The sequence below is a fragment of the Microcaecilia unicolor genome, chromosome 1 (genome assembly GCF_901765095.1).
Source record: "Microcaecilia unicolor chromosome 1, aMicUni1.1, whole genome shotgun sequence".
NCBI classification, from domain to species: domain Eukaryota; kingdom Metazoa; phylum Chordata; class Amphibia; order Gymnophiona; family Siphonopidae; genus Microcaecilia; species Microcaecilia unicolor.
Genome location: NC_044031.1, coordinates 729,560,988 through 729,587,168, shown reverse-complemented (window position 1 = coordinate 729,587,168; position 26,181 = coordinate 729,560,988). Strand labels below are relative to the sequence as shown.

General features: G+C 44.6%; 1 protein-coding gene across 1 annotated transcript in view; it reads left to right on the top strand.

Annotated features, from left to right (window-relative positions):
- Window positions 1–26,181, top strand: part of IQGAP1 (IQ motif containing GTPase activating protein 1) — a 232,648-nt gene that overhangs the window by 139,121 nt on the left and 67,346 nt on the right. Inside the window, exons 13-19 of the mRNA XM_030189633.1 lie at window positions 397–557; window positions 759–883; window positions 11,409–11,572; window positions 20,035–20,125; window positions 21,701–21,868; window positions 22,988–23,130; window positions 23,560–23,730. Coding sequence (XP_030045493.1) covers window positions 397–557; window positions 759–883; window positions 11,409–11,572; window positions 20,035–20,125; window positions 21,701–21,868; window positions 22,988–23,130; window positions 23,560–23,730 — 1,023 coding nt within the window. The remainder of the gene's footprint in view (window positions 1–396; window positions 558–758; window positions 884–11,408; window positions 11,573–20,034; window positions 20,126–21,700; window positions 21,869–22,987; window positions 23,131–23,559; window positions 23,731–26,181) is intronic.

Genomic DNA, 26,181 nt, shown 5'->3' with positions numbered 1-26,181 from the left:
GGCATGATTCTACATCCTGCTGCGGCGGTTGAAGGTCCTACTTGAGTTGCATGGAGGCAGGAGATTTCGTGCTGTTGGGGGAAGCCATTGCTTGCCCTGGGATTGGTAGCATGGAATGCTTCTGCTATTTGGGTTTCTGCCAGGTGCATGTGACCTGGACTGGCCAGTATTGGAAGCAGGATTCTGGGCTAGATGGGCCATTGGTCTGATCCAGAATGGGTATTCTTATGTTCTTAAGACATCCCATAATATCTTTTTTTGTCCCTGCTCTTTCACTGTCTATTTTCAGCATTCAGTTTTTGGTGTGTTATGCAGTTCCCCTCCCCCTCTAATTGCCACATGGTGCATGCCTCTTATGTTTCTGACTGATGTGGTGGTGTCTATCCTTGTGCCTAGGGGAACCTGACACATGCTGAGCTCTCTGTGGCTGTAGAGATGCTGTCCTCCGTGGCTCTGATTAACCGGGCTCTAGATGCTGGGGATGTGAACACCGTCTGGAAACAGTTGAGCAGCTCCGTCACCGGGCTCACTAACATTGAGGATGAAAACTCTCAGAGGTGGGTTGTGAGGAACAGGGAGAAATGGGGATTTGCTTCTGTGTTTATCAGTGCCTCTTCCTCCCTTCCCTGAAATCTGATTTTTTTTTTTTTTTTTTTACTTCCTGTTTTTCTGCATTCTCTCTGCCTGTTTCTCATGTCTGCCTGTGCTACTGTTCATACTGAGGTGACCAGAGATCTGTTCTGTCTGTTGGGTGACAGGTATATAGAAGACCTACTGAAATTGAAGGCCCGGGCACGTGAGGCAGGAAATGACTTCCTCACGTGGAATGATATCCAGCAGAGTGTGGACCATGTAAACACTGTGGTACAGGAGGAACATGACAGTAAGTGCTACAAGTTGTTCTTTCTGCAGCTGACTGTGGTAGACAGTGGGCAGCCCACCGATGGAGACTGGCATGTGAGGGGATAAGAGAACCTGTGCTGATTTGGATGGTGAAATGGTTGGGGAGGGGGGAATGCAGACTTTTAAGAGCCGAATGGTAGGAGTGTTCAATGCCAGGTTGCAACCCTTAAAGTAGTTCAGATGAGATAAAGGGAGTAATAACTCGCCTAGATTTAGATGGTTATTCTGTAGACGAATGTAGGAGCCTCCTTCCCTTTTTGAAATGCTGTAATTTCGGTTGAGAAACGTCTGCAACTTATAGTGTTATAGTGTTCTATAAGTTATTGACATTGCAGGTAATTCTCTAGAGATCACCTAAAGTTATCCGTTGGGATGACGCTCTAAGCGTGAATTTTGTAATGGCAGATGGAGGAGTGGCCTAGTGGTTAGGGTGGTGGACTTTGGTCCTGGGGAACTGAGGAACTGAGTTCCATTCCCACTTCAGGCACAGGCAGCTCCTTGTGACTCTGGGCAAGTCACTTAACCCTCCATTGCCCCATGTAAGCCGCATTGAGCCTGCCATGAGTGGGAAAGCGCGGGGTACAAATGTAACAAAAAAATAAAAATAAATAAATACCAGCGTAAGTCTGCATTTACGCGCCTAAGGTTAGGCACGAGCAATTATGCCAGCTCAATGGCAGGTGGAAATGCTCATGTCTAACTGTAGGCAGTTAGAGCATAAATGCTAGTATTTAATATCCTGTGTGTGTAACTGCCTGACACACCCCCAACCAGCCCATGCCCCTCCCAGCTCCACGCCCCCTTGCACTTGCACACTCTGGAATTTGAGCACACTTATAGAATAAGGGCAGTTAGCACCAGTTAAGGCCAATTATAGGCTATTAACACCAATTATCATCTCATTATGAAATTAAGTTATGCATGCAAATAACCTCATTCTGTATGTGTGTGTGTGTGTGTGTAAATTTGCATGCTAGTCACAAGTTTGGGCATGCAATTTTCTAGAATTAGGGAGATAATGTATGAACTCTGCTCTGGCTCTGCCCATGAGAATGCTCACCATGACATGCAGATATTTACAGAATAGCGCATAGGCAGAATTTTATATGCCATTATTCTAATCAAATTACACATGCAACAGGCGTTTGTTAGCACCTGCTTTATAGAATTTTTGCCATACTGGTGCTTATTAATTACCTTGAAGCCTTCATCCTAAGATTCTCATAGAAGGTGAGGGAGAAAAACATACTTATGGAACTGCTTGACTTTAGAAAGCCCCCTTTTCCATGTTTAAAAGAAGCATTATGCACGGAAAAGCTTTCCTTAAATGATCTCCATATTTTTTTTCAAATTTTAGAATTCAGTTTTCCAGTTCTTAACATGATGCACACAAGACCATAGTAAAGAGTAGCAAATCATCAAAATTTACCAGCTGTCCCATCACAGTGTACATAAGTACATAAGTAGTGCCATACTGGGAAAGACCAAAGGTCCATCTAGCCCAGCATCCTGTCACCGACAGTGGCCAATCCAGGTCAAGGGCACCTGGCACGCTCCCCAAACGTAAAAACATTCCAGACAAGTTATACCTAAAAATGCGGAATTTTTCCAAGTCCATTTAATAGCGGTCTATGGACTTGTCCTTTAGGAATCTATCTAACCCCTTTTTAAACTCCGTCAAGCTAACCGCCCGTACCACGTTCTCCAGCAACGAATTCCAGAGTCTAATTACACGTTGGGTGAAGAAAAATTTTCTCCGATTCGTTTTAAATTTACCACACTGTAGCTTCAACTCATGCCCTCTAGTCCTAGTATTTTTGGATAGCGTGAACAGTCGCTTCACATCCACCCGATCCATTCCACTCATTATTTTATACACTTCTATCATATCTCCCCTCAGCCGTCTCTTCTCCAAGCTAAAAAGCCCTAGCCTTCTCAGCCTCTCTTCATAGGAAAGTCGTCCCATCCCCACTATCATTTTGGTCGCCCTTCGCTGTACCTTTTCCAATTCTACTATATCTTTTTTGAGATACGGAGACCAGTACTGAACACAATACTCCAGGTGCGGTCGCACCATGGAGCGATACAACGGCATTATAACATCCGCACACCTGGACTCCATACCCTTCCTAATAACACCCAACATTCTATTCGCTTTCCTAGCCGCAGCAGCACACTGAGCAGAAGGTTTCAGCGTATCATCGACGACGACACCCAGATCCCTTTCTTGATCCGTAACTCCTAACGCGGAACCTTGCAAGACGTAGCTATAATTCGGGTTCCTCTTACCCACATGCATCACTTTGCACTTGTCAACATTGAACTTCATCTGCCACTTGCACGCCCAATCTCCCAGTCTCGCAAGGTCCTCCTGTAATCGTTCACATTCCTCCTGCGACTTGACGACCCTGAATAATTTTGTGTCATCGGCGAATTTAATTACCTCACTAGTTATTCCCATCTCTAGGTCATTTATAAATACATTAAAAAGCAACGGACCCAGCACAGACCCCTGCGGGACCCCACTAACTACCCTCCTCCACTGAGAATACTGGCCACGCAATCCTACTCTCTGCTTCCTATCTTTCAACCAGTTCTTAATCCATAATAATACCCTACCTCCGATTCCATGACTCTGCAATTTCTTCAGGAGTCTTTCGTGCGGCACTTTGTCAAACGCCTTCTGAAAATCCAGATATACAATATCAACCGGCTCCCCATTGTCCACATGTTTGCTTACCCCCTCAAAAAAATGCATTAGATTGGTGAGGCAAGACTTCCCTTCACTAAATCCGTGCTGACTTTGTCTCATCAGTCCATGTTTTTGTATATGCTCTGCAATTTTATTCTTAATAATAGCCTCCACCATCTTGCCCGGCACCGACGTCAGACTCACCGGTCTATAATTTCCCAGATCTCCTCTGGAACCCTTCTTAAAAATCGGAGTAACATTGGCTACCCTCCAGTCTTCCGGTACTACACTCGATTTTAGGGACAGATTGCATATTTCTAACAGTAGCTCCGCAAGTTCATTTTTTAGTTCTATTAATACTCTGGGATGAATACCATCAGGTCCCGGTGATTTACTACTCTTCAGCTTGCTGAACTGACCCATTACATCCTCCAAGGTTACAGAGAATTCGTTTAGTTTCTCCGACTCCCCCGCTTCAAATATTCTTTCCGGCACCGGTGTCCCCCCCAAATCCTCCTCGGTGAAGACCGAAGCAAAGAATTCATTTAATTTCTCCGCTACGGCTTTGTCCTCCCTGATCGCCCCTTTAACACCATTTTCGTCCAGCGGCCCAACCGACTCTTTGGCCGGTTTCCTGCTTTTAATGTATCTAAAAAAAATTTTACTATGTATTTTTGCTTCCAACGCTAATTTCTTCTCAAAGTCCTTTTTTGCCCTCCTTATCTCCGCTTTGCCTTTGGCTTGGCATTCCTTATGATCTATCCTGTTACTTTCAGTTGGTTCTCTTCTCCACTTTCTGAAGGATTGTTTTTTGGCTCTAATGACTTCCTTTATCTTACTGTTTAGCCATGCCGGCTGACGTTTAGTCTTTTTTCCCTTTTTTCTAATACGTGGAATATATTTGTCCTGAACCTCCAGGATGGTGTTTTTAAACAGCATCCACGCCTGACGCAAGTTTTTTACTCTGCGAGCTGCTCCTTTCAGTCTTTTTTTCACCATTTTTCTCATTTTGTCGTAATCACCTTTTCTATAGTTAAACGCTAGCATACTTGATTTCCTAGTTTCACTTCCTTCAATGCCAATATCAAAACCGATCATATTATGATCACTGTTATCAAGCGGCCCTCGTACCGTTACCCCCTGCACTAGATCATGAGCACCACTAAGGACTAAGTCTAGTATTTTTCCTTCTCTTGTCGGCTCCTGAACTAGCTGTTCCATGAAGCTGTCCTTGATTTCATCAAGAAATCTTATGTCCCTTGCGTGTACAGATGTTACATTAACCCAGTCTATATGCGGGTAATTGAAATCCCCCATTATTATTGTGTTGCCCAGTTTGTTTGCGTCCCTGATTTCCTTTAACATTTCCGCATCCGTCTGTTCGTCCTGGCCAGGCGGACGGTAGTACACTCCTATCACTATCCTTTTCCCCTTTGCACATGGAATTTCAATCCACAGTGATTCCAAGGAGTGTTTTGTTTCCTGCAGAATTTTCAATCTATTTGATTCAAGGCTCTCGTTAATATACAATGCTACCCCTCCACCAATCCGATTCACCCTATCACTACGATATAATTTGTACCCCGGTATGACAGTGTCCCACTGGTTATCCTCCTTCCACCAGGTCTCAGAGATGCCTATTATATCTAATTTTTCATTTAGTGCAATATATTCTAACTCCCCCATCTTATTTCTTAGGCTCCTGGCATTCGCATATAGACATTTCAAACTATGTTTGTTGTTCCTAAGTACATCATGCTTAGTACTTGACAGTATTAATTGGCAATCTTTTGTCTGATTTTTATTGTTATTTAAGGATACCCGATCTACTACAATCTCTTTTGCAACCTCACTATCAGGATACTCTATCTTCCCTGTTATGGTGATATCTTTGAAAGATACCTTATCCCGAACCATGCTCTTTTGAGCGACTGTCGGCCTTCCCCCCATTTCTAGTTTAAAAGCTGCTCTATCTCCTTCTTAAATGCCGATGCCAGCAGCCTGGTCCCACTCTGGTTAAGATGGAGCCCATCCTTTCGGAATAGGCTCCCCCTTCCCCAGAATGTTGCCCAGTTCCTAACAAATCTAAAGCCCTCCTCCCTGCACCATCGTCTCATCCACCCATTGAGACTCTGGAGCTCTGCCTGTCTCTTGGGCCCTGCGCGTGGCACAGGTAGCATTTCAGAAAATGCTACCCTGGAGGATCTGGATTTCAGCTTTCTACCTAAGAGCCTAAATTTTGCTTCCAGAACCTCTCTCCCACATTTTCCTATGTCATTAGTACCCACATGTACCAAGACAGCCGTCTCCTCCCCAGCACTATATAAAATCCTATCTAGGTGACGCGTGAGGTCCGCCACCTTCGCACCAGGCAGGCAAGTCACCAGGCGATCCTCACGTCCACCAGCCACCCAGCTATCTATATGCCTAATGATCGAATCACCAAGTACAACAGCTGTCCTAACCTTTCCCTCCCGGGCAATATTTGGAGATATATCCTCGGTGCGAAAGGATAGTACATCCCCTGGTGGGCAGGTCCTGGCTACAGGAGTACTTCCTACTTCACCAGGGTGATGCTCTCCTTCTAGGAGACCTCCCTCCTCCAAGGTAGCACAGGGGCTACCTGACTGGAGGTGGGACTTCTCTACAACATCCCTTTAGGTCTCCTCTATGTACCTCTCTGTCTCCCTCAGCTCCATCAAGTCTGCTACTCTAGCCTCAAGAGAACGGACACGTTCTCTGAGAGCTAGGAGCTCTTTGCATCGGGCACACACATATGACACCTCACCAATTGGGAGATAATCATACATGTGACACTCAATGCAAAAGACTGGATAGCACCCCTCTCGCTGCTGGACTGCTGACTCCATCTTAGTGTTTTTTGAGTTTTTCCGTAATTTAAAACTTGCTAAAGTATTAAGGATATCAGCCTATCACTAACTTACAGTTCCTCCTTTAAACCCCAATCTTCAAGTTCCGAAAGCACAAGCAAAATTTGTTCACTTACCAGAGAAATATCCTCTTCTCCCAGAACTTATTAGAAGGAAAGCTGGGCACCTCTCAACCAAGAAAAGGCTTACCAGGGGTTAGGCCGAAGCCAGCCAGTGCTTCATCTCATTACCAGTCTTGTCTAAAGACTAAATGATAAACATATATATTTATCGACAGAAGTGTAATGCTAGAGGTGCAGGTTTTATGGAGCTTGGAGCATTAACAAAGAGGGGTTAGTGTCGGGCAACAGACTTCTATGCGAATGTTCCGGCAGAGACTGAAATGTGAGGGAAGTCTAGGAGAAATGAGAAGGATGCCGATTGAGAAGGGATTGTCTTGGTACATTTACATATAAAATCAGTTCTGTCCTGAGTGTCTGAACCTCCAGCCTACTGTCTGTGCAGCACAGCTTCTCCGTGCTGTGACGCCTGAAAGATTGTGCCAGAACTGGATGTCACATAGATGACGTGTGGTTTCAGCTAGAGGCCCTGCTTATCCTGTGACTACTGTGTGAAACACAGCCTCTATTTGTGGAGTTCAGGAAATGACTTTTCACACAGAAAGCAGACTGTAGAAATGGAGCTTGTTAAACAGTTTCCAGTCCTATGATGTGATAGACATTAGGGAGGTCGTTTATAAAGTCATTTTCGAGAGTATGTGGCAATAGAGGGGCCAAAATTGACTTTTATAAAAACAGGTCAAACATTGGCATGGTTGCACATACTGTTACGTACACGTGGCCAAAGACACGTTCTGAGTCATGAAGAACGTACGCTAATCTAAGTGTGTCCCTACGTACTCGGCGCACAGATATTTACACCTGCTGTTAAGTAAACGTAATGTCGGTGTCTTCAACGTGGGTCCCATTTATCAGTATTTGCACCTTCCTATCCTATTAACCTAGGTACCCCGTTATAAAATTATCTTCCAGTTATTCAGAGCAAATAGGTTACCATATGCCTGGAATAGACTTCCTGAGCCGGTACGTCAAGCTCCATCTCTGGCCGTCTTCAAATCTAAGCTAAAAGCCCACCTTTTTGATGCTGCTTTTAACTCCTAACCCTTATTCACTTGTTCAGAACCCTTATTTTATCATCCTCACCTTAATATTCCCTTATCTCTTGTTTGTCCTGTTTGTCTGTCCTAATTAGATTGTAAGCTCTGTCGAGCAGGGACTGTCTCTTCATGTTCAAGTGTACAGTGCTGCGTACGTCTAGTAGCGCTATAGAAATGCTAAGTAGTAGTCTCTGGGATTCCAGAATCTTGGTACACTTTGAGATTCCGGAATCTTGCTACACTTTGTCCTTATCTCTTGTTTGTCCTATTTGTCTGTCCTAATTAGATTGTAAGCTCTGTTGAGCAGGGACTGTCTCTTCATGTTCAAGTGTACAGCGCTGTGTACGTCTAGTAGCACTATAGAAATGATAAGTAGTAGTAGTAGTACTTTCCAAAAATTTCGTAATGTTGGCTCTTCTATGGCACCTCCTGACGTTGTCCTCTTGGTGTAGAGAGAGGATGTTTCCGCTGTGGTGGTGGAGCAGAATGAAGGACTAGCAGCAGCGCTTTGGCTGGAAGGGATGTGGGGTCCATTTAACTGTTCTAAAATCAACAAAAGATCTGATCTGACAGTAAAGACTCTGTTTAACCACAGAGCCAATTCATTCCCACCATTAAAAAAATATGGAAGCAGAGACCTCAGAAACCTTTGAGTCAGACACAAATGCCTGTATTTATAGGTTCAAGTCTCTCATCATTGGTCTCCAAAAATGATATAATTTTAAAGTGAATGCTTGTGCTCAATAAAGCTGATTGGGCACGCAATGTTATGAACCCCTGAAGAAGCCCTTAAAGATGGTGAGACGGGCCTCATTGGGGAAACAGCGAGGGGGGTCTTTTACTAAGGCACGCTAGCGATTTTAGCACCCACTAAAAATAGATGTGTTCTAAACGCTAGAGACGCCCCTAGGAGTACATTGACGTCTCTAGTGTTTAGCATGTGCCTATTTTTAGCACGCACTAAAAAAACACAAGCGCACCTTAGTAAAAGACCATTTAAGCTAGCATTTTATTTGTAATATTATATTGCATTCTTGAAGACAGAGAGTTTCATTATCGATTAATTTTTGAAGAAATATTTCAAGACTTTATTGGGCACAAGCATTCACTTTAAAATTATATAATTTCTGGAGACCAATGACTTTCATTTCTGTGTATTCAAATGAACTAATGCAGCAAACCTGTTATGTACTCTTGTGATTGGAGAGTAAAATACAATCAAAGAAGCGAGATGCTGGGTTTGACCCAGCCACATGGCCCCTTTCTAACTTTTAATCACTAGGCTAGCTTAGCTAAAAGGATCAGGTATACATGCTGTGTCTGACTGGTATTCCTTTAGGTGCATTTATGAAATCCTAACTCTGTACAGGTTAAGTGCTTGCTTATTCTGTAGCCCCCTCCACCCCCAATATTCAGCCGGCAGTGGTCAGCATTTTTTAAAAACGCTGATCGTCACTGGTTTAATTATCCCCCGACACTCAGTGCCGGGCCATATCTGGGCACCGGCACTGAATATCAGGAGATAATTTTGGATGGGCAGGCTGCTGGAGCTTATGTAGGCCCGGCCGATATTCAGCATAAGAGTTATACTGAATATTGGGCTAGGACCCACATTAAAAACTTCCCACACTGCTCCTGGCACCCCCCCAAATACACCATCCCTCTAACAACAACTCCCCCCCCCCCCCCCCCGGATGGCATCCCCACACCCAGTCATGATAAGACCCCCCCCGGCCCTACCTGACCTCTCTGGTAGTCCAGTGGGGCGTCGGGGATAGGAACGAACTCCCCCCCCCCCCCCCCTTTGCTCCTGCCCCTTGAAGAAGCTGCCGCTAGGGGCAAGAGAAAGGAGGATTCACTTTTGAGCTGTCCTAAGTTCACCTACTTAACTTATTAGGTCCTTGGCTGAATCTTGCCAGCGTCCGCATAAGCCCCGAATCCTTCCCAGCGCCTTCCCTAGCCTGTCCCTGACTGCTGCACTTTTTTGGGGGCTGGTCAGAGGCAATATTCAACAGAACTCCTCGCTTTAGTGCCGCTGAATATCGGTGGTTGGGTGACAGCAGATGATCTACTCAGGCAGGAGGGGCTCCTGCCATTGCTGAGACAATGGTCTTTTGAAAATAGTTAATTCTACCCCTCCCTCTCCCCCTTCCCGGTCTCAGATGTGAATCTGGCTGCCTTTACAGTGACACAGCTCTCATAACCAGGGCCTGGCAGTGGCCCAACACATCAGCCACACTGGGTATTGCAAAACCAACTGTCATCTGTTCAGCCTCTAGAAGGGAGGTGCTGGGATGGCTGGAGGGAGGTGTGGAGTTCTGGTCCCCAGTCTGCATCACGGGGTGGGGGGTGGGGGGAGAGGTGCTCTGGAAGGCAGTGTGCATTTAGATAGGGTGTCAGTGAACCTCCATGGAGGGCTTTGCTGAACTTTTAATTTAATGCCTCTACAGGAAGTCTACTGTTTCATCTAGGTGAAGCCCATTGTTTCCTGTAAATAAAATTTCAGTATGAACCACTTTAAGCTAGATACAGTCATATAGAGGAAGATAAGGAGGCTTTACATAGCTAAATGTGTGTTTATGTGCTTGAAAGTATGTTCTGATGATTGCCCCTCCCCTCGAGCTTTGCAAGGACTAATTTTATTGTCCTCAGGGAGGGGAATTTCATGTCAGGGCACCCTAGGCACTCGAGCACGATGCTGTGCCTGTTTTTAAACAGCCAAAACAGTGCACCAGAGTGGTGCTGGCAACCTCAGCCTACTTAAGGCCTACCATTGAAACTGTCACACTTGTGGCAGCCCCATGAGCCACTCACGGCTTGCTGCTTGTGGGTAGCAGGGACAAGAAAGAGAAAAAACAGTGCACATCCTAAGTCTATCAGACAGACATTGAGACTAACTATTAGTGCAAACAAGTTCCGTAATATACTGATAGTGCAGAATTATTTAACGGGACTGTCAGAGCCAGTAATAGCCAGGGCTTTTTTTTTTTCACTAAGTACTGTACCGGCACCTTTTTTTTTTTACTTCCTCCTCTTATTGTGACACTAGTCCCCAGACACAAACACGCAGCTGGACACCGCGTCTTTTGTTCTCTTCTGCAGCCAGTCAGCCTCGAGTGGTAGAAGATGGAAGATGCACGGTTAGATGCCCTCTTCTACCCAGATCACACCTGATATTCTCAACACGTCCAGCCTGCGACACTCAGGAAGTGATCATGTCGGGGGGGGGGGCAGGGTCTGCCGGTTGCTTCAGTTTCCCTGTCTCCCAGACAGCCTTGCATACTAGTTCCCTTTTATATTTCACAGAGCCGCAATGGTTGCATGAACTGTGGCATCTGTGTATAGAGTCTGTATGATTTATCTCGCATGCTAGGGCCCCTTTTAGCGCAGCGGGTAAAAAGCCCCCCCAAAAAAGAAATGGGTGTGTGGTAAGTTCATACTTGTGGTGCGGCCGTTTTGAGGAGAGCATTTACCGCCACCCATTGAGGTGGCGGTAAGGGCTCCCTTGCTAACCGGGCAGCGGTTACCGCCAGATAAACCCTTGCAGAAATATTTTTCAAATATTTCCGCTCGCGCCAGAATTGCCGCTCGCTGGGGATGGAACTACCACCGGCGCCCGCGTTGGGCTGGCAGTAATTCCGGATTGCCGTGCGACAACCCTTTAATAAAAGGGCCCCTAAGTATTCATAGAGTGTGAAGGGAGTTTTGCTGTCACAGGGCTCTGGGAAATTCTTTGCTGATCAATTATGTATACTGTTCCTTCCAGGGATTTTGGCAATTGGGATCATTAATGAAGCTTTGGATGAAGGAGATAGCAAGAAAACCCTACAGGCCCTGCAGCTGCCTGCAGCCAAACTGGAAGGAGTGGACCCAAGGGTGGCACAACACTACCAGGAGACATTGGTCCGTGCAAAGAGAGAGAAAGCACAGGTAAGCAAATGAGTGTGCTGATCCATGCTCCTGCATCAGGAGTCCGTAAATAACCTCCATGAGGGAAAGGGACCCGATGATTGCAGTTAGGCATTTGGAAAGAGAGCTTGACAGCAAGGGAACAGAAAGCATTTTCCACTAGTGAAATCTGTCACACAGTAATGGCTTCAGGTGAAGAACTGCTAAGCAGTTAGCAGGATTTAAAAAAGGTTTGGATAATTTCCTAAAAGAAAAGTCCATAAGCCATTATTAAGATGGACTTGGGAAAATCCATTGCTTATTTCTACTCTATTTTGCTCTTTTGGGACCTTTCCAAGTACTTGTGACCTGGATGGCCATTGTTGGAAAAAGGATACTGGCCTTGATGGACCTTCAGTCTGTCCCAGTATGGCAATACTTATGCTCTTAACTAAAATTTGATAAGAAGTGCTTACTAATCAGCAGAAGAAGAGAAGGACGAGTTTTTTTTACAGTTTTATAAACATTTGTACAAACCGGAAAGCCTCCCCTCACTGGAAACTATTCAGTCATTCTTGGAGAAGGTAAATATCCCTGTATTAACTGGGGCGGAGCAGATAATGCTGTCAACCCCTATTGAGCTTGAGGAAATTTTAATAGCCATTAAAGGTTTGCCGAATGGGAAAGCCCCAGGCTTAGATGGATATAGAAATCAATTTTATAAATATTATATGTCTATACTGGCCCCTCTATTACTTAAAGTTTTCAATTGGATTTCCTCTGATACCATTCTTCCTCTATCTTGGAGACTGGCAAATATTACTTTACTCCTTAAACCATACAAGGATCCACAAAGTTGTGGATCGTACCGCCCGATCTCCTTGCTGGGGACTGATTATAAGATCTTCACAACAGTCTTGGCCATACGACTACAGAGGGTATTACCAAGATTAATACACGCTGACTAAGCAGGATTCATTCAAAACAGACAGACCTTTGACAACACTAGACAAGCACTCCATTTAATTGAGAGGGTGCAGGACCTTGGTGGGTCTGCGATCTTCCTATCTCTGGACGTAGAGAAGGCCTTCGATAGAGTCCTCTGGACCTATCTCTTCACACTTATGGAGAAACTGGGATTCGTGGGGCACTTTATGCAATGGGTTCAAGCACTCTACAGGCAGCCATTATCTCAATTAAAAATTAATAACACCAATACCTCACCATTTGAATTGTTTCGAGGTACACGGCAAGGCTGTGCACTTTCACCACTTCTATTTGCGCTTTCCATGGAGCCCTTAGCCATACTCATTCGGGAATCACCTCTGGTGCAGGGAATACATGTAGGGCAACAAGAAACTAGGATTATGTTGTTTGCGGATGATGTACTCCTCACGCTATCTAACCCTCAGACTTCATTGCCGGCAGTTATGGATACCTTAGCATCATATAGTGCAATAGCAGGCTTTAAAATTAATGTATAGAAATTGGAGCTAATGCCTGTTCTGGTTCCGTCAGAGTTGCAACTATCATTGAAAACTATATTCCCATTTAAATGGACCCACTGGTACATTAGATATCTGGGGGGTTAATTTGACGCCAAATGCTAGAGATATATTTCGAGAAAACTTTCCCCCTAAACTGAAGGAGCTATTCTTGGAGTTGTAGAGATGGGGAGGCCTTTGGCTGTCCTGGGTGGGTAGGATAGTGGTGGTGAAGATGACATTGTTGCCTAAGATGTTGTATTTATTCATGGCCCTGCCAATCCATATACCACTTTCTTTCTTTAAGTCACTCAATAGAAAAGTCTTTGCATTCATCTGGCATAAGAGACCCCCAAGAGTAAACAGGAATATCCTTTACCAAGCTAGACAGGATGGCGGGATAGGGGTACCAAACTTCATATTGTATTATAGGGCAGCCCTATTTCAAATACTGGCTATATGGCAGAAGGGGCTCTTTAAACCATGGACATATATTAACCAACATATGTTGGGAGATACTCCCCTTTGGGCGGTCCCATGGCTTCCGTTGCCACTATTGTGGGGGCTCCTCCCCAAAATGGGAGGTCAGATGGGAGTGGTGTTGGGGGCATGGGCGAAATGTAGAGCAAGTATGTTTCCTGATTGGAGATATCATTTGTCAACCCCTATCATATATGCCTTGGGCTTCCCCCCAGGTAAAATGGACAATACATACCAAAGGTAGACAGCATCATCCTTTCGGGAATTGGGGCAGATCTGGGAAGAGGGAAAATGTATTGCGTTTGAAGCATTGAAAGAGGAATACGGGCTGATGGACAGAGATAGCTTCCAATATATACAACAAAGATTTTATTCACCGTAACACTAAAGCTAATTTAATGCTATCAGAAACTGAGCTGGAATGTGAATTACGTTCAGGCACTGGCAGAGGGGGGATCTCTAGGATATATCTTGCCCTGATACATAGATCTTATCCTTTGCGTACTTGTCAAAATAAATGGGAATTGATGCTATCTTCTAATTATGATCAGACAAAATGGTCAAAGACATTTAAATATTTACTAAGACTCTTGGTGGCAACTGTTAAGTACATTTGACCTAGTAGACAACACCACACTAATGACACTGCTCGACAACATAGGAATCCGGTGCAGTGGCAACATGGTTCAGTGGCTTCCTAGAGACCAGATCATACAGTGTAAAGATGTCCAACCAAGCCTCATAGATATCTGAGTGCGGGGTACTACAAGGATCGTCAATATCATGAATACCACTCGGAAAAAAACTGGAATTAATGGGTTTCAACCCATTTATATAAGCAGACGACGTCACCGTCTTCATACCTTTCCAAAACAATATCACAAAGATATAGGACAAAATAAAAAAAAGGATTGGACCTCATGGAAGTATGGGCAACAACTTTCAAACTCAAACTGAACAGAGACAAAACCAAATTCCTAGTACTATCCAGCCCACATAACTCCACATCCTACCAAAAATTCACAAGCAACCAACAAACATACCACATTGAAACACACAAAATACTAGGACTCATTCTCGAGAAACACCTAACACTGGACAATCAAACATCAGCAGTAACATCGAAATGCTTCAGAACACTATGAAAACTGAAAAGTAAAAGACTATTTCCCTAGACAATCTTTCCAGATACTGGTCCAATCAATGATACTACCAGTCAAGGCAAGAATATTTTTCAAAGTGAGCACCCTAATCTTCAAGGTACTATTTGGAATGTTACCCAAATGTATGCTCAACATGATTGAACTATCCTCAAAGAATGCCAGCCCAGAAAACAGAAACTACCCACTCCTACATCTACCCAACTGCAAAAACACCATCTACAAAACTGTCTACACAGCAGGATTTAGCTACCTGGGTGGAACTCAATACCAAAACCCATCAGAAAAGAAAAGAAAACCTACCTCTTCAAAAAATTCTACCGCTAATCACAAGGATATTCTCGTCTTCCTTTCAAATCTATCTCTTCAAAAGCTATGAATAAATATCACCAAAACTCTACAATTGAACACTATCTTTTCCACTTCAAATCTATCTCTTCAAAAACTATATGAATAACCACACAAGCTTTAGATAGAGGCCCTCTCCACATTGCACAACACTATTGTAACTCCACCAAAATGTAAATTGTAAGCCACTTTAAGCCACTTTGAACTGAAACTTGTTTTGAGATAATAGTGGGATACAAGAATGCATAAATAAATAAAATAAATGAAGGGAAAAGTCCTATTGGTGTTACAGTAAAGTCTGGTAAGTTCCTGAGATAAGCCAGCCAGGAGAAAGCATCGAAAGGGTTTAGAGGCCACAGAATACTTCAGGAAATGATCTCAAGTTCAACCGTTTCCTCCAGTCTGAATGAAAAATCTCTTCTTTAGTGTGTGCTGGAGGACTTGCTTGGCTGGGTTGCTCTTTTCTCGTTGGCAGATATTCCCTTATTTAGACATTGGTTTGCTTCAGCAACTCTCCAAGCTACACTGAGTAATTTTTAGAAACGGAAAAAAATATCAGCACCAGCAAATTTAGAGAAAGGAAATTGAGAGTACTTTCAGGCGAAGGATTGGTGGGCGATGGTGGGCATCCTGCTGAGCCGCTGATTTTGGAGGCTGCACCTCTTAGGATCCTGCTGTGTGTGTTTGGAGAGCAAGGACATTAGGGATTGAAGCCTGTTTTATACAATAAAAAGAGTTAAAGGGGGATTTATATGGGGGTCCCTCGGTTCACAGTCCACTGCACTAACTACTAGGCGACTCCTCAGATCTGCATGCTGCTCTGTTCCAGGGGCATAGCCAGACTTCGGCGGGAGGGGGGCCAGAGCCCAAGGTGAGGGGGCAAATCCCCCCCCCCCCCCCCCCCCCCCCCCCCGTGCCGCCATTTTTTACACCCGCCGCCAGTGCCATCTTTGACCCCTCCCCCGGTGTCGTCAACCCTCCCCCGTCGCCATTGCCGTCGAGTACCTGTGCTGGCGGGGGTCCCCAATCCACGCCAGCCGAAGTTCTGTGTCTTCACTGAAGATTCTTCAGCCCGTCTCTGGGTCGGCGCGTTGCTGCAGACTGCTGCAGCAGCTGATCTGATTCTGCAAGCGGGAAGCCGATTCTGTTTGCGTGGTATGAATCGTCCTGACGATTCATACCACGCAAAGAGAATCGACTTCCCGCTTGCAGAATCGGTGGTGGGAGGCGGGGCTGGTGGTTAGGAAGCGGGGATAGTGCTGGGCAGACTTATACGGTCTGTGCCCTGAAAAGGACAGGTACAAATCAAGGTAAGGTATACACAAAAAGTAGCACATAGGAGCTTATTTTGTTGGGCAGACTGGATGGACCGTGCAGGTCTTTTTCTGCCGTCATCTACTATGTTACTAGCTGCTGCAGGCTGCAGCAACATGCTGGCCCAGAGACGGGCTGAAGACACAGGACTTCGGCTGGCGGGGATTGGGGACCCCCGCCAGCACAGGTACTCGAGGGCGACGGGGAAGGGTTGGCGACGCCAGGGGAGGGGTCCAGGGCCAAATCTGAGGGGGCCCAGGCCCCCCAGGCCCCAGGTAGTTACGCCACTGCTCTGTTCAGAAGGCCTATAATACCTGAAGCTGTCACAGAGCCTGGTATTTGCTTTCCAGTTTCACTTTCAGGGCAGAGGGAGGGGTACAGCAACCACTGGGGGATTAAGGTGGTGTCATGCCTTAATCCCTCCAGTGGCCGGCTGCTCAGTCACAGCACCTTTTTGTACTATACATGTGATCAAAACAAGTCTAACTTCATGGCCTCACATGGGAATATATTTGGCAGCTCTCCCTCAAGCTATGTTGGATCCAAGGTGGCCCTGACTTAAAAATGAGTGAATACTGCTAGGCCAAAGGCTCTTGTAACACTGTATCCCGTCTCCAACAATGTCAAGCAGTGGGGGTTTAAGGGCAACATAGTGGTGTCTGGGCCTTCAGACCCTTCCATATTTTTGCAGACATGCTGTAGGCATGCACTGATCTTGGTGTCACGTCCTGGGATGGGTGCAATGAAATTGGGTGTGGTCTGTGGAGGGGGGAATGATACCAATTCTATTCTGTTTCAGTAATATGAATCAGGAAGTGGGTGGTGAGTGGAAAATAGTGTGTGGGTGCCCTTGCCGTGTAAAGTTGTGGTTTTTATTTTGTGTATGTCAGGGTTTTTTTTTTAAATTTGTTGATGGAGATATCTAAATGAAGGGGACCCACATCGTGGTCAGGCTTCCTCCTCACTCCCTATGCTTACTGTGTTAGGTTAAATTTGGGCATTATTTTATTTATTTTTTATTTATTGCATTTGTATCCCACATTTTCCCACCTTTTTGCAGGTTCAATGTGGCTTACAGAGTATGGTTATGATAGAGTCGTTACAGTTGATCATAAGCTGAGGTATAAGAGGATTTAGATGGAAAGGTGTTAGGTAAGGTCGTGTGAGAGGTGTTGCCTGGGTCTGATGTAAGAGTGGACAGAAGAAAAGGCACAAAAACTCAGAAATGTGTCAGAAAGGCACTTTAGTTTTTGGTTTTTTTTAAATAAAGGGAAGATTTCAGAAGAAAGAGAGGGTGTAATTCCACCGATCACTTGTTTTACTGAGGATTTGGAAGTACCGTATTGGATGTCATGACTGGTACGTGCAAACTGACTAAGGTGATGAATATTTATTATTTAACACTGGAGCTATGTTAAGAAAGGAGAGGTCATGCAATCCTAAGTTAGAAGACATAAAGACATACTGATTCAGGTAACGGTAAGAACAGATTTATATATAGGAGTAGCTTAGTGGTTAGTGCAGTGGACTTTGATCCTGGGGAACTGAGTTCGATTCCCACAGCAGCTCCTTGTGACTCTGGGCAAGTCACTTAACCCTCCATTGCCCCAGGTACAAATAAGTACCTATATATACTATGTAAACCGCTTTGAATGTAGTTGCAAAAACCTCAGAAAGGTGGTATATCAAGTCCCATTTCCCTTTCCATATAAGTGAGATTCAACATGGAATGTTGCTACTATTGGAGATTCCAGATGGAATGTTGCTACTATTGAGATTCTGTTGCTACTATTGGAGATTCCAGATGGAATGTTGCTACTATTGAGATTCTGTTGCTACTATTGGAGATTCTACATGGAATGTTGCTACTATTGGAGATTCTAGATTGAATGTTGCTAGTGGAGGAGTAGGCTAGTGGTTAGTGCTAGTGGACTTTAATCCTGGGGAACTGAGTTCAATTCCCACTGCAGCTCCTTGTGACTCTGGGCAAGTCACTTAACCCTCCATTGCCCCTGGTACAAAATAAGTACCTGAATATATGTAAGCTGCTTTGAATGTAGTTGCAAAAACCTCAGAAAGGCAGTATATCAAGTCCCATTTCCCTTTCCCTTTTAGGCAGGATATGTTGTGTTCTTGGGCAAGTTGCCTTCTCTTTATGTCTAAGCTTAACACTCAACCAAGTGTTTAATGCTACGTATTTTCATTGCCGCTATCCAGAGAGGTAGTGGTGGTATATATACCCATCACGTTATCACCATATCAGAAATATACATTTCAGTCTTGAACTAAACATATATCTTCCCTCGACAGTGGCTGAATATTACTGTTATTTCTTTATTTTATTATTTTATGTAGGCATTCTTGTATCCCTCTATTATCCAAAAACAAATTTCAGTTCAAAGTGGCTTACAATTTACATTTTGGTGGAGTTAGATAGTGTTGTGCAATGTGGAGAGGGTATCCATAGTTCGTGTGGTTATTCATAGAGTTTTTGAAGAGTTAGATTTGAAGTGGAAAAGGTCGTGGTAGCTTTTGTGTTCAGTTGTAGAGTTTTGGTGAAGGTTTTGCTGACCCTTGTCCTGCTTCTTTTTAAAGGGGTAGAGCAATTATGAATTGGCCAGCTGTTGGTGAACACATAATTGCCTTTGAATATCAGCTCATTTTATCCCTTTTGCTTGTTGTACCCGTTCCTTCAGTTTAGCCACCAGGAACGTGCTGCTGGGTCATCTTCCTTAAAGCATTAAACTCTAATGCCCATTTGAATGGACGGTACTGCTCATTCCTGTGAATTTGGAGTTACCATCTGGCTACCGCGTGGCCCTTGCAGTAATTTCATTTTCGTCATGCATCTGCTATGTTCGCCGGAAAATAATTTTTATTTTCTGTTGCACGGCAGAAACTGGGCAATAATTGTCATTCTATGCACGTAGACGATTACCGCACAGTTAACGTGTGAGACCTTACTGCTTAGAAATGATTTGTAGTAGTAGTAGTAGTAAGTCAGTGGCTGCCGGCAAGGTCTCAGACCCAAAATGGACGCACACCAATTTTGATTTTGCCGCACGTCCATTTTCGGCAAAAAATTGAAAAAAAAGGCATTTTTCAAAGCGCACTGAAAAATGGATCTGCGCACATTCAAAACACGCACCTACACTACTGCAGGCTAATTTTCAGCTCACCTTAGTAAAAGGACCCCTGAATTTCATAGTGTCACTTGTTGGCATAGGACTCTGGTCTATCCTAGTGACCATTACACTGTCCAGACAGTTTACAGGTTCAGATGCTCCTGCGTGACTGATCTCCTGCTCCCAATCAGTAACTCCCTCTTTCCTGCATACAAGAACTTAGTTTCTGAGGGGGTCTTTTACTAAGGCGTGCTCATGTTTTTAGCGCGTGCTAAAGGTTAGAGACGCCAGTAGGAATGCGTTGGCATCTCTAACGTTTAGCACGTGCCCAATTTTAGCGCGCTAAGTAAAAGGGGATGTGGGCTATCTGGAGAAGATTTTGGACAGTTTGGGTGCCCCCTGCTGTTCACAGTGACAGAGATTTAATTCTTTGATGAGGACATTGAGGTAGTGATAAATCTAGCAGTATCTTTATTGGTTCACCTTGCCAGTGTCATTCTCATCTATGCCATCCGCCAGAGCTTCACTGGACTGGGGCATCTTTTGAATGTTTTTCTCATTGTTAACCTATGGTACTGTCTTCTTTTCTTCAGGACACGCGAGACGATGCGGCTGTTCTTTGGCTAGATGAGATTCAGGATGGGATTCACCGGTCTAACAAGGATACAGTGGATGCACAGAGATGTGTGTATTCAATCCAGGTTTCTTCAGAACTTGCAACTGACATTAAAATAGTTTTCAAATTAGTATAAAACAAATATCAAATTATGGTCAAGGAGAGGAGGTTAGGAAATTATTCTGCAAGGGTTGACATGCTTGTGTTGTTGAACCTTCCATTTTCTTGCACAGAGCCACTAAGGAATTGTAATGGACTCAAGCTAGTGTCCATAGCTTTCTCTACTTCTCTTTTACACGTGGACATTTTGGTTTTCTGAGCATTCTCATGAGTGTTCCTTTGCAGAATAGTAATTCTAGAAAGTGTAAATGGCCTTTGACCAACGTAAAAGTATGCACTTTGACATAAGGGTGCATGCTTTGCTGGTAGGCATGTACACGGGTGGAGTTTGATGGAGCATGGGCAGAGTTCATACATATGTATGTAGATTATAAAATATGCATATTTATGTTCATACTTGAATAATCTTGACACTTGGATGTAAATGGCCACCTGCAAAGTTAGTATGGATTTCTGCTGCTTAACACTAGTATTTTATGGAGACACATAGGCAAGGCGGCCCAAGACAATATGAGCTGCTGTCCCGGTTTTGTTCTGACATCTCCCCCCTTCCTTCCTCAACCCTCTTCCCCAAATTTACCTTGTTTTTCAAAAGGCAGTGGCATCAGTTCCTATAGGTTGCCCTTCTGCTGGTCCTGGCCCCTTCTCTCTACTGTTTCCCACATCCAAGGAAACAGGAAGGTACATCAGAGAGGTGGGCCACAGTAGAGAGAAGGGGCCAGTAGCAGGGCAGCCTATGGGAATCACTACTGTCGCCACCTTTTGAAAAACAAGAAAAGAAAAGATAAATTTGGGGAAGGGGGTTGGGGAATTAAGGGCGAGGGGTGATGGTGCCTCAGAAGAGTGCCACCTGAGGCCCCTGCCTCAATTGGCCTAATGATAGGGCTGCCACTGCACATAGGCACTTCAGTTAGGTCTATATTCAGCCAGCGGCAGTGGGTGTTTTGCTGCCCACTGCTGGTATTATTCCCAGATATTTAGTTCCAGGCCATGTCCTGGCTCCAGCATTGAATATCCGGTTTATGTGGTGCCAGCTAACCTGTGGCCAGTTGAGTCGATATTCAGAACTTAATCGGCCATGGGTTGCCACATAAAGATAGGACTGTGTTTTTATACGGTCCCATTTATGCGGTTACCTGGTTGTTTGAGTGCTGAATATCAGCACTTAAAATAGCCGGCTTTCACTTAAGCGCTAACCTCTAATTTCCAGTGGAGGTAACCACTTACGTGCTGCTGAAAATTAGCAGATATCCCTGAACAAGCGATTTAACCAATCAGCGGCGGTTTCTGGCCGGTTAAGTCGTTTTGAATATCGACCAATAGCGCCTAAGTATGCACCTACTTGCCCTCTTAGACCAAATGCCCGGTTATAAAATTACCATCACAGTAGGTTGACAGTACCTGTGGTTGTGGGGTCTTCTTCTTAAAGGGTTTATCTTTCTTTAGGTGTAGAATTCAAGGCTGTGTAGGTCTCTGGTCTCCAGAGCAGAGAGCATCCAACTTTCTTGTGTGCTTTGTTCTAGTTTCTGTAGGAATTTTGTCAATTAATGAAGCTGTGGATCATGGTGATGCAGCGCAGACGCTAAGCGCCCTTCGATCGCCTGATGCCGGGCTTTATGGGGTCACTCCAGAGTGTGCAGAGACATATCAGAATGAGCTAGCGGAGGTCAAGAAGAAAAAACTGGCTGCAGGTGAGCGTTGGACTGAGGATTTATGAGCTTTAAAAGTAAGCAATGGTCTTTTGGGGAGCATTCCTGACTCAGGCTGTACTGTAAAGAATATAGAATGGGAATAATAACATAAAGGCTCATCCTTTTTTTAGTAGCAAATGCTTCTGTGTCTGTCTCAGGATATCATAATGTAGTGGTTTCTTCTGGTGAGGTTATGCGATGGCAAGCGAAGTCAGCATTCATTTTGTCCCAGCTTCTCATAAACAGTGGGTCTCCAAAAACAGCATACCTAGCTCACTCCTCCCTTCCCCTCCCACAACTCAGTTCCCTCTCACTCCCTGACTAAGCACCTTATTCATGGTTGTCCCCCTTTCTCCTGCCCTTCTCTGTTCCCCTAGTCCTTTCCTCCCTCCTCACTTTTGAAGATTCTGTACCGAGCTAGCATCCCAGCTCACTTCTTCCCTCCCCTCCCCCACAGTTCAGGTCCCTGACTGAGCACCCCCCCCCCCCCCACCCATCCAGCTTTGTCTCCCTTTCACCTGCCCTTCTCTGTTCCCCTAGTTCTTTCCTCCCCCAGCTCAGCCTGTTCTATTTGCCTTCCCCCTCATCTACTAGCCAACTCCCTTCTGTCAGCGGCTGGTAGATGTTAACAAGTCCCTTTTGATATTACTGCATCTTTAATATAACTCACATCTGAGGGCACTGGAGTTTTTCTGTGTCTCTGTCTTCCCTGCAGACCCTGACACAGTCCAAATCCAATTTAATCTGGAGCTTTTATTCTGCCTTTGTGGGCCATCAAAGGACCAAGCAAAATTCATGATCAAATACATAAAATAAATCCATGTACATTTAAAAAATAATAATACTTGATATGAAACCTCAAATAATCAAATCCCAAATTGGCCTGTTCAAACTCCCTCACTTACTAGGAGACTGAACAGACAACACAAGTCAAACGACAGAAAATAAGGGCCCAGTATTCAAAACAATTTAACTAGTTAGGTGAGGCTTTTGCCTGGTTAAATTGTGCTGAACGGTTCATTAGGGGATATTCGATCCTGAGATTGATCTTCAGAAATGCTGAGATGATGTTAGGAAAAGCTGGGAGATTTGTGCTCACAGGTTCCCATCTTTTCCCAGGTGATAACGGCAGTGAATGGGTGCAGCACTGGGTGAAAGGAGGCTACCATTATTACTTCAATCTGAAGAGTAAGGAAGGAGGCTGGGATGAGCCCCCGGGATTTGTGCAGAATAACACTCAGCTCTCCCGGGAAGAGATCCAGGTCAGAGGACTTCATTTTGCCTTTCATTGCTCACTCGTTTTCTTTCATAATATATCAGGTCTTGTGGTGAGACAGTGCACCATTCTACATCCTGAGACCTAAAAGTAACCTGTGGAACAGTAATGTCCCTTCACTCCCCCCCCCCCCCCCCACCCCATGTCTTCCTCTTCCTCCCCTGTTCCATTCTGGTTCTTATCTTTTGCCAGTGGTCGATACCTCCAGACTGCAGAAGATGTCTGGACATGGCTTTGCTCCTTCTCGACTCTTGGTTCTCACTGGAAATTACTTCTAAATGAGCCTTGCTCCTTTTTTTGTTGAGACTAAAATGCGGTTATGAGTTTTTGATGCCAAATGTATGCAGTTGAAAGCTTTTTCCTTTGTGTCTGCTCCCCTCTCTCACGGTAGCCTCTCTTCTTTCCTCTGACACAGAGCGCCATCTCTGGCGTGTCGGCTGCATATAATCGAGAACAACTCTGGCTGGCTAATGAGAGTTTAATTACCAAGCTGCAGGCCCGCTGCAGGGGTTACCTCGTCCGCAGGAAGTTCTTCTCCAGGATGGGGTTCCTTCGGGAGCAAAGTCCTGCTATCACTTGCATCCAGGTCTGCTGCTACTTTCTTTTTTTTTCTCTTTAGGGAGGGGGGTAGGGAGTTCTCTTCACCTGTCCTCTCCAGAGCTTATCAACCGAGGAGGAGCCCTCGGAGTATCTGATCTTTCTTTGAACAATAGACTGTAGATTTATCTCTTGTTTGTCCTGTTTGTCTGTCCTAATTAGATTGTAAGCTCTGTCCAGCAGGGACTGTCTCTTCATGTTGAAGTGTACAGCGCTGTGTACATCTAGTAGCGCTATAGAAATGCTAAGTAGTAGTAGTAGTCTCTGGGATTCCGGAATCTTGGTACATTTTGGGATTCTGGAATCTTGCTACTCTTTGAGATTCCGGAATCTTGCTACACTTTGTCCTTATCTCTTGTTTGTCCTGTTTGTCTGTCCTAATTAGATTGTAAGCTCTGTCGGGCAGGGACTGTCTCTTCATGTTCAAGTGTACAGCGCTGCGTACGTCTAGTAGCGCTATAGAAATGATAAGTAGTAGTAGATACTGTACCCTTATTGCTATGGAATGATATTAAAAATCACAAAGAGGAGGAAAAGACCTCAAACTGCCTCTGTGCTGCGGCAGACTTCCAACCAGTATCTTCAAAGCACTCGCCAGGCTGTTGCTCATCATTGGCCAAAATCCTCCTCAAAAACATTTCTACTTTTTTACTGCTTTTTTTCGCTTTTAATACTTCAAAAACCTTTTATTCAAGAATCAACTTGTAAACACAAAAAAAAATGGTTAAGTAACTTAGCTTCTTAAGCTGGTCAGGCTGCTGAACACCCAATACTATAACTCCCGACGGGGACCCGTTTTGCCCACCTGCTTTCTCAAGAGAGGTGTCACAGGGGTTTTGTCGTATTCTTCCAGCCATCTTAGCAGCTTAAGAAGCTAAGTTACCTTAACCATTTTTTTTGCATTTACAAGTTGATTTTTGAATAAAAAGTGAGTGGAGTAGTGGCCTAGTGGGTTAGGGTGGTGGACTTTGGTACTGAGGAACTGAGTTTGATTCCCACTTCAGGCACAGGCAGCTCCTTGTGACTCTGGGCAAGTCACTTAACCCTCCATTGCCCCATGTAAGCCGCATTGAGCCTGCCATGAGTGGGAAAGCGCAGGGTACAAATGTAACAAAAATAAAATAGATACTATTGGAGATTCTACATGGAATGTTGCTACTATTGGAGATTCTACATGGAATGTTGCTATTCCACTAGCAACATTCCATGTAGAAGGCTGCGCAGGCTTCTGTTTCTGTGAGTCTGACGTCCTGCACAGAAGCAGAAGCCTGCGCGGCCACATTGGTGATCTGCAAGGGCCGACTTCTACATGGAATGTTGCTAGTGGAGGAGTAGCCTAGTGGTTAGGGTGGTGGACTTTGGTCACTTAACCCTCCATTGCCCCATGTAAGCTGCATTGAGCCTGCCATGAGTGGGAAAGCACAGGGTACAAATGTAACTAAAAAAATATATAAATAAATGTTTTTGAGGAGGTTTTTGGCCAATGATCAGCAAAAGCCTGGTGAGTTCTTTGAAGATATTGGTTGGAAGTCTGCCTCAGCACCCGGGCAGTCTGAGGTCTTTCCTCCTCTTTTTTTTTTTTTTTTTAACTTTAAAATTTTTTTATTGACAAACTTAGCAATGTAACAGATTTATTCATGTACAAATTCTTTTATCTCTCCCCTCCTCCCCTCTGGTCTGTTCCTCCTCTTTGTGATTTTTAATATCATCCCATAGCAATAAGGGTACAGTATCTACAGTGTATTGTTGGAAGTATTTCTTTAGATTCTATAGAAGAGTTTTGTATGTGTGGATCTGATCTGTCTTTGGACATCTAGCTGGGGAAGGACACAACTGAAGGGTGAGGTTAGTAGTTCAATTCTGTTTTCAAGCAGCAGCCTCTGCACCCAGCACCAGGAGAGGGTTAGATGAGTCCTGTCTTGGTTATTTATACTATTAGGATATAGATTGTGGATGGCAAACCTTGATTTCTCGATACATTGTTTAGGTCTCACAGACCTAGGACAGCAGAATAACTATTAAGGTCTGGTCTGCAGACAGAATACGTTTACGAGATTTTGGCTATAGATCTTTTTGTAGAACAGATTCTTATTCCCCGATATTCAGAGTGTTCTAAGCAGGCAGGAGAAGCTCCGGGCCGCTTAAATTGCTCTGAGTTGCCTAACCAACAATATTCAGTGGCACTAAACCGGGCAGTGCCACTGAATATCTTCTCTGACTGTCCATGTCAAAAGTGGGCAGGTCAGTGGCAGTACAGGTGTCGGCACTGGAGAGGAACCAGCAGTTATGTGGGTGCTGGCAGTAATTAGTGCCAGGACCTGCATAGCTATGCCAGCCAATTCAGGACAGCTCAAAACCTGTCCTAACTTTGACCGACCACTGAATATCTGCCGGAACCTGCATAACTTTTTTTTTAAAGTTCCCTGATCCCCTGAAAAAG